This window comes from Gnatocerus cornutus, unplaced genomic scaffold (assembly GCF_029298725.1).
Source record: "Gnatocerus cornutus isolate USDA-ARS CGAHR unplaced genomic scaffold, icGnaCorn1.1 ctg00000023.1, whole genome shotgun sequence".
In the NCBI taxonomy this organism is placed as follows: Eukaryota; Metazoa; Arthropoda; class Insecta; order Coleoptera; family Tenebrionidae; genus Gnatocerus; species Gnatocerus cornutus.
This window is the reverse complement of record NW_028275375.1, coordinates 1,085,150-1,101,846: the sequence shown is the minus strand read 5'-3', so window position 1 is coordinate 1,101,846 and position 16,697 is coordinate 1,085,150. Positions and strand designations below refer to the sequence as shown.

General features: G+C 31.0%; 5 protein-coding genes across 6 annotated transcripts; 2 read left to right on the top strand and 3 right to left on the bottom strand.

The window, feature by feature from the left end:
- Positions 1–390: 390 nt before the first annotated feature.
- LOC148166260 (uncharacterized) lies at positions 391–1,483 on the bottom strand. Its single transcript, XM_088049209.1, has 2 exons — positions 815–1,483; positions 391–768 (listed from the first exon to the last, which is right to left on the bottom strand). Exons 1-2 carry the CDS (start codon positions 1,475–1,477, stop codon positions 520–522), a joined length of 912 nt encoding a protein of 303 aa, XP_087905335.1. The 5' UTR covers positions 1,478–1,483; the 3' UTR covers positions 391–519.
- Positions 1,484–8,072: 6,589 nt separating this feature from the next.
- Positions 8,073–8,725, top strand: LOC148166259 (uncharacterized). Its single transcript, XM_088049395.1, has 3 exons — positions 8,073–8,181; positions 8,228–8,392; positions 8,438–8,725. Exons 1-3 carry the CDS (start codon positions 8,113–8,115, stop codon positions 8,723–8,725), a joined length of 522 nt encoding a protein of 173 aa, XP_087905521.1. The 5' UTR covers positions 8,073–8,112.
- A 143-nt stretch (positions 8,726–8,868) lies between these two features.
- LOC148166258 (uncharacterized) lies at positions 8,869–9,799 on the top strand. The gene is made up of 4 exons (XM_088049115.1): positions 8,869–9,011; positions 9,056–9,322; positions 9,370–9,493; positions 9,541–9,799. Exons 1-4 carry the CDS (start codon positions 8,943–8,945, stop codon positions 9,705–9,707), a joined length of 627 nt encoding a protein of 208 aa, XP_087905241.1. The 5' UTR covers positions 8,869–8,942; the 3' UTR covers positions 9,708–9,799.
- Positions 9,800–12,702: 2,903 nt separating this feature from the next.
- Positions 12,703–13,989, bottom strand: LOC148166257 (uncharacterized). Of its 2 annotated transcripts, none has more exons than XM_088048821.1 (5): positions 13,913–13,989; positions 13,717–13,869; positions 13,319–13,674; positions 13,111–13,275; positions 12,703–13,064 (listed from the first exon to the last, which is right to left on the bottom strand). In XM_088048821.1, the coding sequence occupies exons 1-3, from the start codon at positions 13,967–13,969 to the stop codon at positions 13,429–13,431; spliced, it is 456 nt and encodes a 151-aa protein (XP_087904947.1). In that variant the 5' UTR covers positions 13,970–13,989; the 3' UTR covers positions 12,703–13,064; positions 13,111–13,275; positions 13,319–13,428. The 2 variants fall into 2 exon arrangements, with proteins under 2 accessions (XP_087904947.1, XP_087904948.1); XM_088048822.1 differs by having other exon boundaries at positions 13,323–13,674.
- A 32-nt stretch (positions 13,990–14,021) lies between these two features.
- On the bottom strand, positions 14,022–14,793 carry LOC148166256 (uncharacterized). Its single transcript, XM_088048823.1, has 3 exons — positions 14,621–14,793; positions 14,432–14,575; positions 14,022–14,382 (listed from the first exon to the last, which is right to left on the bottom strand). The coding sequence occupies exons 1-3, from the start codon at positions 14,678–14,680 to the stop codon at positions 14,152–14,154; spliced, it is 435 nt and encodes a 144-aa protein (XP_087904949.1). The 5' UTR covers positions 14,681–14,793; the 3' UTR covers positions 14,022–14,151.
- Positions 14,794–16,697: the final 1,904 nt, after the last annotated feature.

Below are 16,697 nucleotides of genomic sequence, written 5' to 3'. Positions count from 1 at the left end.
CTCTGAACCCGGACCTGATGGATCAAAACGGACTTCAGATTCGAAATCCGCCATTTCACACCACTGATAAAGTTATAATTATTGTACCCATAACCCTCGTGCATCTTCTTGTAAAAACATTTTTTCCCCACTCGGAGCATTGACTGAAAGTCTTTGATGTCGCATGTAAACCGCGCCGCTAAAAAAATTGTTTAACATTTTTTGTCAACTCCTCATCAACTTGTTATCATTCCGATAACAGCACTGTGGGCGACGACATTTGGAATTCGTACCACAACTCGCAGATTGCCAAATTTCGCAACAAAACGCATTATTTGCCTGCGATAAAACCGGCAGAAAAATGCAGAAAATCTGTTTGCTCCGATTGTAAAACTATTTTACGTGAAAACAAATTAATCAATTGTCCGAAATAAGAAAAAATCGAAAATTTGATTGACGCTATCATCATTGAAAACAACATCATTAATTAAAAATTTTGGGAGTTATCACGAGTATTTACAAATAGAGTAATTAGCAGAGTTAAGAATCGAACTGAAAGACGATGATCAAGTAATTAATAACATCGGTGATGGTTTTCACGAAGAGTTTTCTGTTGAATTCGAGCTCTAAAGGTGAGGAAATTCGCGGTTTCGTCACCACGAGTTGGTTGGCGAAGTGCTCGAGAATTTCGCTCGGGGAGTCTCTTAGCTTGTTGCGACACACAAGAAGTGTTAGATTTGCGGACTTTGTCGCGTCGTCACAGGAGAAGAGGATAAGACGCGCGCACAACTAAAAAATTCGGATAAAAATACAACCAGAGAACAGCGAATTTTACCAGAAAAAGAAAAGTCCAGAGGATGTTGCACAGGATACTGACAACTTCACACAGACCGCCTAAGAAGTTCTTGTAACAGAAAAAAATAGTTTCCACCATGTAGAGCGCCGACATCTTCTGGATTATCAGTAGTTGCCAGCCGTACATCTCTCCGATTTTCTCCATGAGTTCGCTCAAAGCAAAGTGGTGCTTCATACACTTCAGAATCAATTTTTGGTCGTGGGTGCTTCTAATTTTACTGTTAAGATCTCTGAATTTTGAGTCTAAGTCCGTTGCCAGTTCGTGTAAGTACAAAACGAAGCCGACAAATCGATAGAAGAGCCACAAATTCACAATGCTGTACTTATAGCCATCGAACCCAAACTTCATTATTCCGGTGTAGCCATCAGCGGCCACTCCTAAGACCATCAGACAATAAACAAAGATTTTGGTTTTCCGGGTGGAATTTGACTCAACTTTTAGGTTCTTCCGGTGAAGTTCTTCTAAAAGAGGATTGATGAGACAAATTAGGAGTCCTAGAAACGACGCCAGGAGTTCCAAAACCGCGTTTGGTGGCGGGATTTGGGTGTAAATAGTCTTCCGTTTCCCGTCGATGTGCCAGAAATATGCCACAATGGTGAAAACGGCTGAAGCAGCGGTCAAAACCTTTTTTGGCACAGCCATGGTTCTTACAACAGAGCCAGATGTTTGTGGCGTGCAAGCCAACAAACAATTCATGGATAATATTGACTTTAATTTATTGGAAAGCGTATCATTAGTTTTGTTTACTACTAGTGCTTCCTATTTACAATAATAATTAAATTGCTGATTTGTATGTAAAATTATCGCGAAACTTCGACGTGTTTATTCATGAGAAAAGTGAGTAAAACGCGTGGGGTAATTAGCGCGTTTTTGTCTTTATTGAGATAACCGACAAAAAGAAAAAGTGATAATTTATTTTCGTTTTTGGCTAAAGGATGTAGGCAATACACAAGAGCGCGAAGGAGTATTGTGTGCTGCCTAGTTAAAAAATACAAATAGATATTTACATTGATAACATGAGCAAAAAGTGTCAGGATTATACGATCCTTCATCATCTAATAGAAACCATAAAATTCGACAATGATCTATTTCTTGGCTGTTTTAAATGGCATTTTCCTTCGATTCTATATAAAAGTGACATTCCACTCAGTTAAATTCGTAATTTTAGTAGTTTTAGTGCAACAGCTATGAAATTTGGGGAAATTGTTGTCATTACGTCGTGGATCAAGTCTGCCAAATTTCAAAATTATAAAGCAAAAGACAGCAGTTTTAGAAATTTTTATTTTTAAAACAAACCAAAAATTTTCGATACCCTACACTAAAATTCGTAATTGTGGTAATTTTGGTACTACAACTATCATATTCAGGGAATTTACTATTTCAGAGTCGTGTATTAACTCTACCAAATTTCAAAATTGTGGAGCAAAAGACACAAATTTTGGAAATTTTTATTTTTAAAACGAACCAAAAATTTTTGAGATCCTCCACCAAAATTCGTAATTTTTGTAATTTCATTGCCACAGATATGAAAATTGGGAAATTTACTATTTTAAGGTCATATATTAACTCTACTAAATTGCAACATTCTAGAGCAAAAGACACTAATTTAAAAAAAAATTATTTTTAAAACTAACCAAAAATTCTCGAGATTCTTTCTCTAAAATTCGTAATTCTGGTAATTTTATTGCTATAACTATGAAATTTGGAGAATTTACTATTTTAGAGTCATGTATTAACTCTACCTAATTGCAAAATTGTGAACCAAGAGACACAGATTTTAAAAATTTTTATTTTTGAAACGAACCAAAAATTTTCGAGATCCTCCATCAAAATTCGTAATTTTTGTAATTTTAGTGCCACAGATATGAAATTTAGGGAATTTACTATTTTAGAATTGTGTAATAACTCTACAAAATTGCAACATTCTAGAGCAGAAGACACTATTTTTTGAAATTTTTATTTTTAAAAATAACCAAAAATTCTCGAAATTCTTCAATAAAATTCGTAATTATGGTAATTTTATTGCTATAACTATGAAATTTAAGGAATTTACTATTTTAAAGTCATGTATTAACTCTACCTAATTGCAAAATTGTGAAGCAAGAGACACAGATTTTAAAAATTTTTATTTTTGAGACGAACCAAAATTTTCGAGATCCTCCACCAAAATTCGTAATTTTTGTAATTTTATTGCCACAGATATGAAATTTAGGGAATTTACTATTTTAGAATTGTGTAATAACTCTACAAAATTGCAACATTCTAGAGCACTAATTTTTGAAATTTTAATTTTTAAAAATAACCAAAAATTCTCGAAATTCTTCACTAAAATTCGGAATTCTGGTAATTTTAATGCTACAACTATGAAATTTGGGGAAATTACCATTTTAAAGTCGTGTATTAACTCCACTGATTTGCAAAATTGTGGAACAAAAAACACTAATTTTAGAACTTTTTATTTTTAAAACGAACCAAAAATTCTTGACTTCTTCCACCAAAATTCGTAAATTTAGTAATTTTAGTGCTACAGATATGAAAATTCAGGAATTTACTATTTTGTAGTCGTGTAATAACTTTATAAAATTTCAGAATTGTAGAGCAAAAGACATTTTTTTTAAACATTTTTATTTTTAAAACAGACCAAAAATTCTTGTAATCTCCCAATAAAATTCATAATTTTGGTAATTTTAGTGCTACAGAAATGAAAATTGGGGAATTTAGTACTTCGGAGTCGTATATTAACTCTACCAAATTTCAAAGTTGTACAGCAAAAGACACAGATTTTAGAAATTTTTATTTTTTAAATAGACCAACAATTCTCGAGAACTCCCACTAAAATTCGTAAATTTGGTAATTTTAGTGCTACAGATATGAAAATTGGGGAATTTACTATTCTGTAGTCGTGTATTAACTCTATAAAATTTCAGAATTATAGAGCGAAAGACACAGATTTTAGAAATTTTTATTTTTAAAACAAACCAAAAACTTTCGAGATCCTCCACCAAAATTCGTAATTTTTGTAATTTTAGTGCCACAGATGCGAAATTTAGGGAATTTACTATTTTAGAATTGTGTAATAACTCTACTAAATTGCAACATTCTACAGCAAAAGACACTTATTTTAGAAATTTTTATTTTTAAAAATAACCAAAAATTCTCGAAATTCTTCAATAAAATTCGTAATTATGGTAATTTTATTGCTATAACTATGAAATTTAAGGAATTCACTATTTTAAAGTCATGTATTAACTCTACCTAATTGCAAAATTGTGAAGCAAGAGACACAGAGTTTAAAAAATTTTATTTTTAAAACGAACCAAAAATTTTCGAGATCCTCCAACAAAATTCGTAATTTTTGTAATTTTAGTGCCACAGATATGAAATTTAGGGAATTTACTATTTTAGAATTGTGTAATGACTCTACAAAATTGCAACATTCTAAAGCAAAAGACACTAATTTTTGAAATTTTAATTTTTAAAAATAACCAAAAATTCTCGAAATTCTTCACTAAAATTCGGAATTCTGGTAATTTTAATGCTACAACTATGAAATTTGGGGAAATTACCATTTTAAAGTCGTGTATTAACTCCACTGATTTGCAAAATTGTGGAACAAAAAACACTAATTTTAGAACTTTTTATTTTTAAAACGAACCAAAAATTCTTGACTTCTTCCACCAAAATTCGTAAATTTAGTAATTTTAGTGCTACAGATATGAAAATTCAGGAATTTACTATTTTGTAGTCGTGTAATAACTTTATAAAATTTCAGAATTGTAGAGCAAAAGACATTTTTTTTAAACATTTTTATTTTTAAAACAGACCAAAAATTCTTGTAATCTCCCAATAAAATTCATAATTTTGGTAATTTTAGTGCTACAGAAATGAAAATTGGGGAATTTAGTACTTCGGAGTCGTATATTAACTCTACCAAATTTCAAAGTTGTACAGCAAAAGACACAGATTTTAGAAATTTTTATTTTTTAAATAGACCAACAATTCTCGAGAACTCCCACTAAAATTCGTAAATTTGGTAATTTTAGTGCTACAGATATGAAAATTGGGGAATTTACTATTCTGTAGTCGTGTATTAACTCTATAAAATTTCAGAATTATAGAGCGAAAGACACAGATTTTAGAAATTTTTATTTTTAAAACAAACCAAAAACTTTCGAGATCCTCCACCAAAATTCGTAATTTTTGTAATTTTAGTGCCACAGATGCGAAATTTAGGGAATTTACTATTTTAGAATTGTGTAATAACTCTACTAAATTGCAACATTCTACAGCAAAAGACACTTATTTTAGAAATTTTTATTTTTAAAAATAACCAAAAATTCTCGAAATTCTTCACTAAAATTCGTAATTCTAGTAATTTTAATGCTACAACTATGAAATTTGAGGAAATTACCATTTTAGAGTCGTGTATTAACTCCACTGATTTACAAAATTGTGGGACAAAAAACACTAATTTTAGAACTTTTTATTTTTAAAAGGAACCAAAAATTCTTGACTTCTTCCACCAAAATTCGTAAATTTGGTAATTTTAGTGCTACAGATATGAAAATTCAGGAATTTACTATTTTGTAGTCGTGTATTAACTCTATTAAATTTCAGAATTGTAGAGCAAAAGACACAGATTTTAAACATTTTTATTTTTAAAACAGACCAAAAATTCTCGTGATCTCCCAATAAAATTCATAATTTTGGTAATTTTAGTGCTACAGAAATGAAAGTTGGGGAATTTAGTACTTCGGAGTCGTATATTAACTCTACCAAATTTCAAAGTTGTACAGCAAAAGACACAGATTTTAGAAATTTTTATTTTTAAAATAGACCAACAATTCTCGAGAACTCCCACTAAAATTCGTAAATTTGGTAATTTTAGTGCTACAGATATGAAAATTGGGGAATTTACTATTCTGTAGTCGTGTATTAACTCTATAAAATTTCAGAATTATAGAGCGAAAAACACAGATTTTAGAAATTTTTATTTTTAAAACAAACCAAAAACTTTCGAGATCCTCCACCAAAATTCGTAATTTTTGTAATTTTAGTGCCACAGATACAAAATTTAGGGAATTTACTATTTTAGAATTGTGTAATAACTCTACAAAATTGCAACATTCTAGAGCAGAAGACAATAATTTTTGAAATTTTTATTTTTAAAAATAATCAAAAATTCTCGAAATTCTTCACTAAAATTCGGAATTCTGGTAATTTTAATGCTACAACTATGAAATTTGAGGAAATTACCATTTTAGAGTCGTGTATTAACTCCACTGATTTGCAAAATTGTGGAACCAAAAACACTAATTTTAGAACTTTTTATTTTTAAAACGAACCAAAAATTCTTGACTTCTTCCACCAAAATTCGTAAATTTGGTAATTTTAGTGCTACAGATATGAAAATTCAGGAATTTACTATTTTGTAGTCGTGTATTAACTCTATTAAATTTCAGAATTGTAGAGCAAAAGACATTTTTTTTAAACATTTTTATTTTTAAAACAGACCAAAAATTCTTGTAATCTCCCAATAAAATTCATAATTTTGGTAATTTTAGTGCTACAGAAATGAAAGTTGGGGAATTTAGTACTTCGGAGTCGTATATTAACTCTACCAAATTTCAAAGTTGTACAGCAAAAGACACAGATTTTAGAAATTTTTATTTTTTAAATAGACCAACAATTCTCGAGAACTCCCACTAAAATTCGTAAATTTGGTAATTTTAGTGCTACAGATATGAAAATTGGGGAATTTACTATTCTGTAGTCGTGTATTATTTTTATAAAATTTCAGAATTATAAAGCGAAAGACACAGATTTTAGAAATTTTTATTTTTAAAACAAACCAAAAACTTTCGAGATCCTCCACCAAAATTCGTAATTTTTGTAATTTTAGTGCCACAGATACGAAATTTAGGGAATTTACTATTTTAGAATTGTGTAATAACTCTACAAAATTGCAACATTCTAGAGCAAAAAACACTAATTTTTGAAATTTTTATTTTTAAAATAACCAAAAATTCTCGAAATTCTTCACTAAAATTCGTAATTCTAGTAATTTTAATGCTACAACTATGAAATTTGAGGAAATTACCATTTTAGAGTCGTGTATTAACTCCACTGATTTACAAAATTGTGGGACAAAAAACACTAATTTTAGAACTTTTTATTTTTAAAAGGAACCAAAAATTCTTGACTTCTTCCACCAAAATTCGTAAATTTAGTAATTTTAGTGCTACAGATATGAAAATTCAGGAATTTACTATTTTGTAGTCGTGTATTAACTCTATTAAATTTCAGAATTGTAGAACAAAAGACACATATTTTAAACATTTTTATTTTTAAAACAGACCAAAAATTCTCGTGATCTCCCAATAAAATTCATAATTTTGGTAATTTTAGTGCTACAGAAATGAAAGTTGGGGAATTTAGTACTTCGGAGTCGTATATTAACTCTACCAAATTTCAAAGTTGTACAGCAAAAGACACAGATTTTAGAAATTTTTATTTTTTAAATCGACCAACAATTCTCGAGAACTCCCACTAAAATTCGTAAATTTGGTAATTTTAGTGCTACAGATATGAAAATTGGGGAATTTACTATTCTGTAGTCGTGTATTAACTCTATAAAATTTCAGAATTATAGAGCGAAAGACACAAATTTTAGAAATTTTTATTTTTAAAATAAACCAAAAACTTTCGAGATCCTCCACCAAAATTCGTAATTTTTGTAATTTTAGTGCCACAGATACGAAATTTAGGGAATTTACTATTTTAGAATTGTGTAATAACTCTACAAAATTGCAACATTCTAGAGCAAAAAACACTAATTTTAGAATTTTTTTATTTTTAAAAGGAACCAAAAATTCTTAACTTTCTCCACCAAAATTCGTAAATTTGGTAATTTTAGTGCTACAGATATGAAAATTCAGGAATTTACTATTTTGTAGTCGTGTATTAACTCTAAAAAAATTTAGAATTGTTGAACAAAAGACACAGATTTTAAACATTTTTATTTTTAAAACAGACCAAAAATTCTCGTGATCTCCCAATAAAATTCATAATTTTGGTAATTTTACTGCTATAGAAATGAAAGTTGGGAATTTAGTACTTCGGAGTCGTATATTAACTCTACCAAATTTCAATACGTTTTAAAAGAATTCAACAGAACGGATGAAGGCGAATAGCGCGAAAACGCAAAACAGACAGAATCGTCAGACTGTCCGCTGCCTTATTCCCGCTAACACAAAATATGGAAGCTTAAAACTACAATGGTAACAGTGGGTTTGAGCTCATCTCGCTTAAAACTGTGTGCTTTCATCATGGCTTTCCTAACCCCCGTAAGTACGTCATTAACCAAATAAAAATCCAACATTTCTGTTCCAGATGGCCGGAGCGTTAATGCTCATGGTTTCTCTAATCAAATCAATTCTGTATCTTAGCCCCAAAACTGACTTCGTAATTATAAATTTCAATTCTTTAATCCTTTGCAGCATTGTCGGTGTTTTTCTTATTATTGGAGGCTTTCTCTTACTAATTGGATTAATACAGGTAGACTTTAACTTCTATTAGTTTCCAACTAAATTTTTCTTGCAGGAAAATGCGAGGTGGATTTTCGTATACTTAATTCTGAGTACTCCAAGTTTGGTTTATTTACTAGCTGAAGCTCTCTTTGTCGCGTTTTTAGGGTGGCATTTTAAAATTATTATGATCCTGTTTACGATACTCATGTTGTGCGTTCAAATATGTGTCCTTGGATTTTTTATTTGTCTGATCAGAAGAAAAAGAACTGAGAGTATGGAAAACTTGATTGTCTTTTACGAGGATGGGTATTTCAGCAGCGCCGTTTCGAGAGAAAACTCCTTCGACAGTTTCAGTCTTTAAAACTATTTTTGCAATATTTTAATAAATTTTATTAATTAATTAAGTGTTTTGATCCTTCTAAATGTGCCATTTCTACGTAAAATGTTTCCATTTCCGTCCCCGAAAAATCAATAAAGAGACCCCGGCCAAGTCTTCCACAGCGCCAAGAAGTCTGGCGTCTTCTCCCATTCAATAATCTCCTCAGTTTGGTTGTCACACTTGTTTTAACATCACCAGAATGACACGACATTTCTGTTTCTGTTTTAGTTTGAAAATTGGGGCCATCATCATGTCCTTTCTTAATTTAGTAAGTAGCAATTCCTTAATATAATCGCTAAAGAGTTATTTTAGTTGGAGGGTGGGCTGGAGGTCATCGTCTCCATAATAGAACTATCGGATTTAGAGAGTAAAGACAAGTTTAAAAATCTAACAAGACACGTCCACATTGTAGAAAAAGTTTGCAACGCGACGAACTTCTGCAACGAGACCACTTTGAGGAATCACTTTCCAACAGAAGAGCCGGGAGTTGAAGGACACATCACTCTATTCACTGTGTGTTTGGTTTTAGGGATGCTCACGTTGTTTAACGGGGTGTTATTGTTAACCGGATTGTTACAAGTGAGGGGTTAAAACCGCCACTTTGTCTTAATCCCATTTTTTTCCAGGCCAAAGAAAAGTACATCCTCTGGTACGTTCTCTTAGGCTCCATCACCCTCTTCATCGTTACGATCTACACGGGAATTTACATGTTCCATAACCAAGTCCTCATCATCATCTTCGCTATCTCACGTAATATTCACACTAATTCGTTTTTTTTTTCACACGTTTTCTTTCAGTGTTTATGTGTTACGGGCAGCTCGGCATGTACTACTTTTACGAAGAGATCGCTGAGTATAACACAGTCAAGTCCGGCGTCATTGAGATTTCTTATAATGCAGATCCTAACAGTTATGTTAATTCAGGAGTGCCACCGAACGAGCCGACTGATAACACCGCTGTTTAAACGCTTATTTTTGTGCTGTTGCGACAATAAGAAGTTATGCAATTTATGTTAGCTTGACTGGTTGTGTCGTTTTGAAGTTCAATAAAATTTGACCTGGCGCATCCACCATTTTACTGTATACTTAAGTCTTTTCTCCAACCGCAAAAGCATTTTTACAATGGGCGGATTTCTTCATAAATTAGCCGGAAAAATCTCCTTCTTTTTCTGGACTTGGGACCGGCAGCAGCGTCCTTAGTGGTTAAGGAGCTAAAAAAGTACATGGTTTGGCGAAAACCGCATCTTTCTGTCTGTCATAGCCCATTGAAAATTCCGGAATAAATGTCCACCGAACCATTTTAGTAATTTTAGTGCTACAGATATGAAATTTAGGGAATTTACTATTTTAGAGTTGTGTAATAACTCCACTAAATTGCAAAATTCTAGAGCAAAAGACACTTATTTTAGAAATTTTTATTGTTAAAGCGAACCAAGAATTCTCAACATCCTTCACTAAAATTCGTTATTCTAGTAATTTTAGTGCTACAACTATGAAATTTGGGGAATTTACTATTTTAGAGTCGTGTAATAACTCTACCAATTAGCAACATTCTAAAGCAAAAGACACAAATTTTTGAAATTTTTATCTTTAAAAATAACCAAAAATTCTCGAAATTCTTCACTAAAATTCGTAATTCTGGTAATTTTAATGCTACAACTATGAAATTCGGGGAAATTACCATTTTAGAGTCGTGTATTAACTCCACTGATTTGCAACATTGTGGAACAAAAAACACTAATTTTAGAATTTTTTATTTTCAAAACGAACCAAAAATTCTCGAGATCCTCCAACAAAATTCTTAATTTTTGTAATTTTAGTGCCACAGATATGAAATTTGTGAAATTTACTATTTTAAAGTCATATATTAACTCTACCAAATTGCAACATTCTCGAGCAAAAGGCACTAAAATTTAATTTTGAAAACTGACCAAAAATTCTCGAGATTCTTTCTCTAAAATTTGTAATTCTGGTAATTTTATTGCTATAACTATGAAATTTGGAGAATTTACTATTTTAAAGTCATGTATTAACTCTACCAAATTGCAAAATTGTGAAGCTAAAGACACAGATTTTAGAAATTTTTATTTTTAAAACGAACCAAAAATGTTCGAGATCCTCCACCAAAATTCGTAATTTTTGTAATTTTAGTGCCACAGATATGAAATTTACGGAATTTACTATTTTAGAGTTGTGTAATAACTCTACAAAATTGCAACATTCTAGAGCAAAAGACACTTATTTTAGAAATTTTTTTTTTAAAAATAACCAAAAATTCTCGAAATTCTTCACTAAAATTCGTAGCTCTAGTAATTTTACTGCTACAACTATGAAATTTGGAGAAATTTCCATTTTAGAGTCGTGTATTAACTCCACTAATTTGCAAAATTGGGGAACAAAAAACACTAATTTTAGATTTTTTTATTTTTAAAACGAACCAAAAATTCTCGAGATCTTCCAACAAAATTCGTAATTTTTGTAATTGTAGTGCCACATATATGAAAGTTGAGAAATTTACTATTTTAAGATCATATATTAACTCTACCAAATTGCAACATTCTAGAGCAAAAGACACTAATTTTTGAAATTTTTATTTTTAAAAATAACCAAAAATTCTCAAAATTCTCCACTAAAATTTGTAATTTTGGTAATTTTAGTGCCACAGATATGAAATTTGGGAAATTTACTATCTTAAGATCATATATTAACTCTACCAAATTGCAACATTCTAGAGCAAAAAACACTAATTTTTAAAAATTTTATTTATAAAACTAACCAAAAATTCTCGAGATTCTTCCTCTAAAATTCGTAATTCTGGTAATTTCATTGCTATAACTATGAAATTTTGAGAATTTACTATTTTAGAATCATGTATTAACTCTACCTAATTGCAAAATTGTTAAGCAAGAAACACAGATTTTAGAAATTTTTATTTTTAAAACGAACCAAAAATTTTCGAGATTCTCCACCAAAATTCGTAATTTTTGTAATTTTAGTGCCACAGATACGAAATTTGAGGAATTTACTATTTTAGAGTTGTGTAATAACTCTACAAAATTGCAACATTCTAGAGCAAAAGACACTAGTTTTAAAAAAAATTATTTTTAAAACTAACCAAAAATTCTTGAGATTCTTCACTAAAATTCGTAATTTTGGCAATTTTATTGCTATAATTATGAAATTTGGAGAATTTACTATTTTAGAGTCATGTATTAACTCTACCTAATTGCAAAATTGTAAAGCAAGAGACACAGATTTTAGAAATTTTAATTTTTAAAATGAACCAAAAATTTTCGAGATTCTCCACCAAAATTCGTAATTTTTGTAATTTTAGTGCCACAGATATGAAATTTAAGGAATTTACTATTTTAGAGTTGTGTAATAACTACAAAATTGCAACATTCTAAAGCAAAAGACACTAATTTTTGAAATTTTTATTTTTAAAAATAACTAAAAATTCTCGAAATTCTTCACTAAAATTCGTAACTCTAGTAATTTTACTGCTACAACTATGAAATTTGGGGAAATTTCCATTTTAGAGTCGTGTATTAACTTCACCGATTTGCAAAATTGGGGAACAAAAAACACTAATTTTAGATTTTTTTATTTTTAAAACGAACCAAAAATTCTCGAGATCTTCCAACAAAATTCGTAATTTTGGTAATTTTGGTGCCACAGATATGAAATTTAGGGAATTTACTATCTTAAAGTTCTATATTAACTCTACCAAATTGCAACATTTTAGAGCAAACGACACCAATTTTAGAAATTTTTATTTTTGAAACTGACCAAAAATTCTCGATTTCGATATTAAAAATCGTAATTCTAGTAATTTTAGTGCTACAGCTTTGAAATTTGGAGAACTTACTATTTTAGACTTGTGTATCAACTCTACCGAATTGCAAGATTGTTGAGTAAAAAACACAAATTTTAGAATTTTTTTATTTTTATTAGCCCCGGCGCATCCACCATTTTGTCGACATATTTAAAAAATGACGCTGAATGATTTTCTTATTATTGTTTATATTAAAAATGTATTTATTAATAACGCGTAATTTATTTATTTACATTTACCGCCAACTATCGTACAATTCATATTCGTTATTATCCCGACGACTCTTCTTCATATCTTGGTAAAACACATAAACCACATACTCAAAAATACACGCAAAACCAAGCAATGGTAGAATAAAAAACAAAGCGCCATTCACCAGCTCCATGTCAAATCGGATATGCAAAAACGGCAATCCGAATAAAACAAAAATCACTATTGCAATCACGGAATTCAAACAAAAGTGCTCTAAAATCCTCTTGGGCTGTCGCTAAAAAACATCACTTTATCCCAGTTTTTTTATTTCTTAAAGTTACCCAAACTGCGCCAATAAACAGGAGAATTCCACTGGCAATTCCCATCAGAGTTATTACAAGGAAAACGTAAAAAAGAAACTGTGCAATCGACTTAAACGGCGTGTCATTGTCAGTGGAGAAAACGTGGAAACAAATCAAACCAACAAGGAAAATCAACCCCCCAATCTAAAAAGAAAGTTAAGTGAAGAACAACATTTTGACACCTTACCAACTGTGCGAAAATAACAAAACCAATGCAAAAACGAACGCTGCTGTTTTTACACGTCATTGTGGTCAACTGAAGCGATGATAACACTGAGATAAAGAGTTTATTTCGTTCTATAAATACAACAAATTTGTGTCTCTGAACTGTGCACCCAAATATTTTAGGTTATTGGCCCTGTATAACTTCCAAACGCAGAACTCCAAAACCGCCACAATTAAAGCAGTTAATGAAATAAAAAGCGCCTCTAAAGACCAAATGAGCTGAAAATCGTCAATAAGCAGAGCGGCGAAAAACGCCAGAAGAACTGAAGCAGTGACAAGATTGATGTTGAAATGAACCAGAATGTGTTGCTTCTGGTGCTAAAACAAACTTTTCGGTGGAGTTTAAAGTGGTGTTCTTACCCAAACAATGCCCACGAATAAGAAAATGCCGCTGATGACGCCTGCGAGGCTCAAGAGCAAACAAGAGGAGAAGAAAATCGAGTCGATGGTATTAAAAAAGGGTTTTAAATGGATCAAATCTAATATAAATCTAATGGCGAGTGGGCCAGTTATCTGAAAATTGGTGTGAAAAGGGGCTTTAGAATGGAGGAGTTACCAGTTGAGCGAAGACTAGAAGAGACGCGCAGAAAGTGAAACAAATTTTTGCAGACATTTTGGTGGTTTTGCGTAAGAATGATAAGAGTAATTAAAAGATAAACTAATCGTGCAGTTAAATAAATATTGGTTTTAATTAATACAGACTGGAGCAGTGCTGCCAACAGGTTTCAAATTCCTAAAGCTTCATTCTATGCACACTGAATTAAATATCAAAATTACAAAAATTCTTCGTGACGGTTATTTGGCCGCCACTTCGATCTGCTCGTCCCTTAAGCTGCGTTCACACATCCCCCGACTAAACATATAAACGACCACCTCCGAGCACCACGCCCCCACTAGAAGCACCCCCAACCCCACATAACTCAAAATTTCCATTTTTCCAGACATTTCTCTCAAAACGACGAAAGTGCCAACCAACCAATTAATACAATTGAGGACTAAATACAACAGCACGTACTCTCGATTGACCTAAAAATCAAAGATTTGATTTGATTTGAAACGATTGGAAATTTCTTACCATGACAATTCCGATGATCAACAGAACTCCATTGTGGATAAGTAAAATGCTCATCAAGAACATGATAACAAGAAGTCCAATTCGGCCATTTTTGTTAATGGCTACTTTATAAATGGCGCCTCCCAAGGTTAGACCCCCCACCAACTAAAACTACAGTTATGTCGGAAAATAAATGCATTTTGTACTTACAAGGTTGAAAGCAGCGGCTATGAAAGCTCCGGCTTTTAAGTCGTAACAATTTCGAGGCATTTCGCTGATTTTTAATAGAATGCGAAGGATGAAGTCTAAGGAGGTGAAGTGGGTTATTTTTAAAATGATGTTGGTGTCACATATGTGGGTAATCAAGTTTGAAAAGTTGCCAAGAGAAAAAAGTTTGTTTGCTTGTTAGAAAAAAATAAACAGAAGTTTGCGAGGTTTTCTTAATGTGGCAGGTAATGACTTAAGTTAAGTCAGTTTTGTTGCTTAATTTTAGGTGGGAAAGTTGGACTTTTAAACTAACAATGCAGTTAGTGCAGGTTGCAACTGTTTACTTTGACAGTTATTTCTTTATTTGAGGTTGGCTTTATTGTCCCCAGAATTTGACGTTTGTCATTTTTTGTACCCTAAAACCTACTTCACACTATTGCAACATTTGCAAAAAGAACGAATTACACGATAAAAATTTAATTTTAATTTTCGCCCTGATCCTGGATTTATTTGTTTTTTATTTCCTTTTTGTGGGATTATAATTTTGTAATTTGATGGGTTTAATACAGAAATTGAAACTAATGAATTTTGAAAATTTTGACTTTATAACACAAAAAGAATCCAATTTACAGAATAAATAGAAAGTTCTCTTAAAAAATTGGTAGTTCCTCCACGATTCTGGAATATTTTTTTTATTACCTCCCTGTGCAATTACAATTTTGTACCTTAGTGTATTTAATAACCGAATAGAAATTCGTAATTCCTAAAAATTCTCAGTTTTTAACCCGAAAAGCATCCAATTTATGGAAGCAAATAGAAAGTTCTGTTAAAACACTGATTTATTCCTCTACAATTCAGGAATATATTTTTTTAATACGTCCCTGTGCTATTACAATTTTGTAATTTAGTGTTTTCAATACGGAAATAAAAAGTAATAATTTCTAAAAATTTCCAGTCTTTAACCCAAAAAGCGGCCAATTTACAGGAGCAAATAAAAAGTTCTGTTAAAAAATTGATAGTTCCTCCAGGATTCTGAAATAATTTTTTTTTAATACCTCTCTGTGCCATTACAATTTTATAACTTAGTGTTTCCAATACGGAAATAAAAAGTAAAAATTTCCAAAAATTTCCAGACTTTAACCCAAAAAGCGGCCAATTTACAGAAGCAAATAGAAAATTCTCTTAAAAAATTGATAGTTCCTCCACGATCCTGGAATATATTTTTTTTAATACTTCCCTGTGCCATTGCAATTTTGTAACTTAATGTTTCAAATACGAAAATAAAAAGTAGTATTTTCCGAAAATTTCCAGTCTTTAACCCAAAAAGCGGCCAGTTTACAGGAGCAAATAGAAAGTTCTGTTAAAAAATTATAGTTACTCCCACGATCCTGGAATATATTTTTTTTTAATACCTCTCTGTGTCATTGTAATTTTGCAACTTTGTGTTTCCAATACGGAAATAATAAGTAGTAATTTCCAAAAAATTCCAGTCTTTAACCCAAAAAGTGGCCAATTTACAGAAGCAAATAAAAAATTCTCTTAAAAAATTGATAGTTCCTCCACGATCCTGGAATATATTTTTTTTAATACCTCTCTGTGTCATTGTAATTTTGCAACTTTGTGTTTCCAATACGGAAATAATAAGTAGTAATTTCCAAAAAATTCCAGTCTTTAACCCAAAAAGTGGCCAATTTACAGAAGCAAATAAAAAATTCTCTTAAAAAATTGATAGTTCCTCCACAATCCTGGAATATATTTTTTTTAATACCTCTCTGTGTCATTGTAATTTTGCAACTTTGTGTTTCTAATACGGAAATAATAAGTAGTAATTTCTGAAAATTTCCAGTCTTTAACCCAAAAAGCGGCCAATTTACAGAAGCAAATAGAAAATTCTCTCAAAAATTTGCTAGTTCCTCCACGATCCTGGAATATATTTTTTTTAATACCTCTCTGTGTCATTGTAATTTTGCAACTTTGTGTTTCCAATACGGAAATAATAAGTAGTAATTTCCAAAAAATTCCAGTCTTTAACCCAAAAAGTGGCCAATTTACAGAAGCAAATAAAAAATTCTCTTAAAAA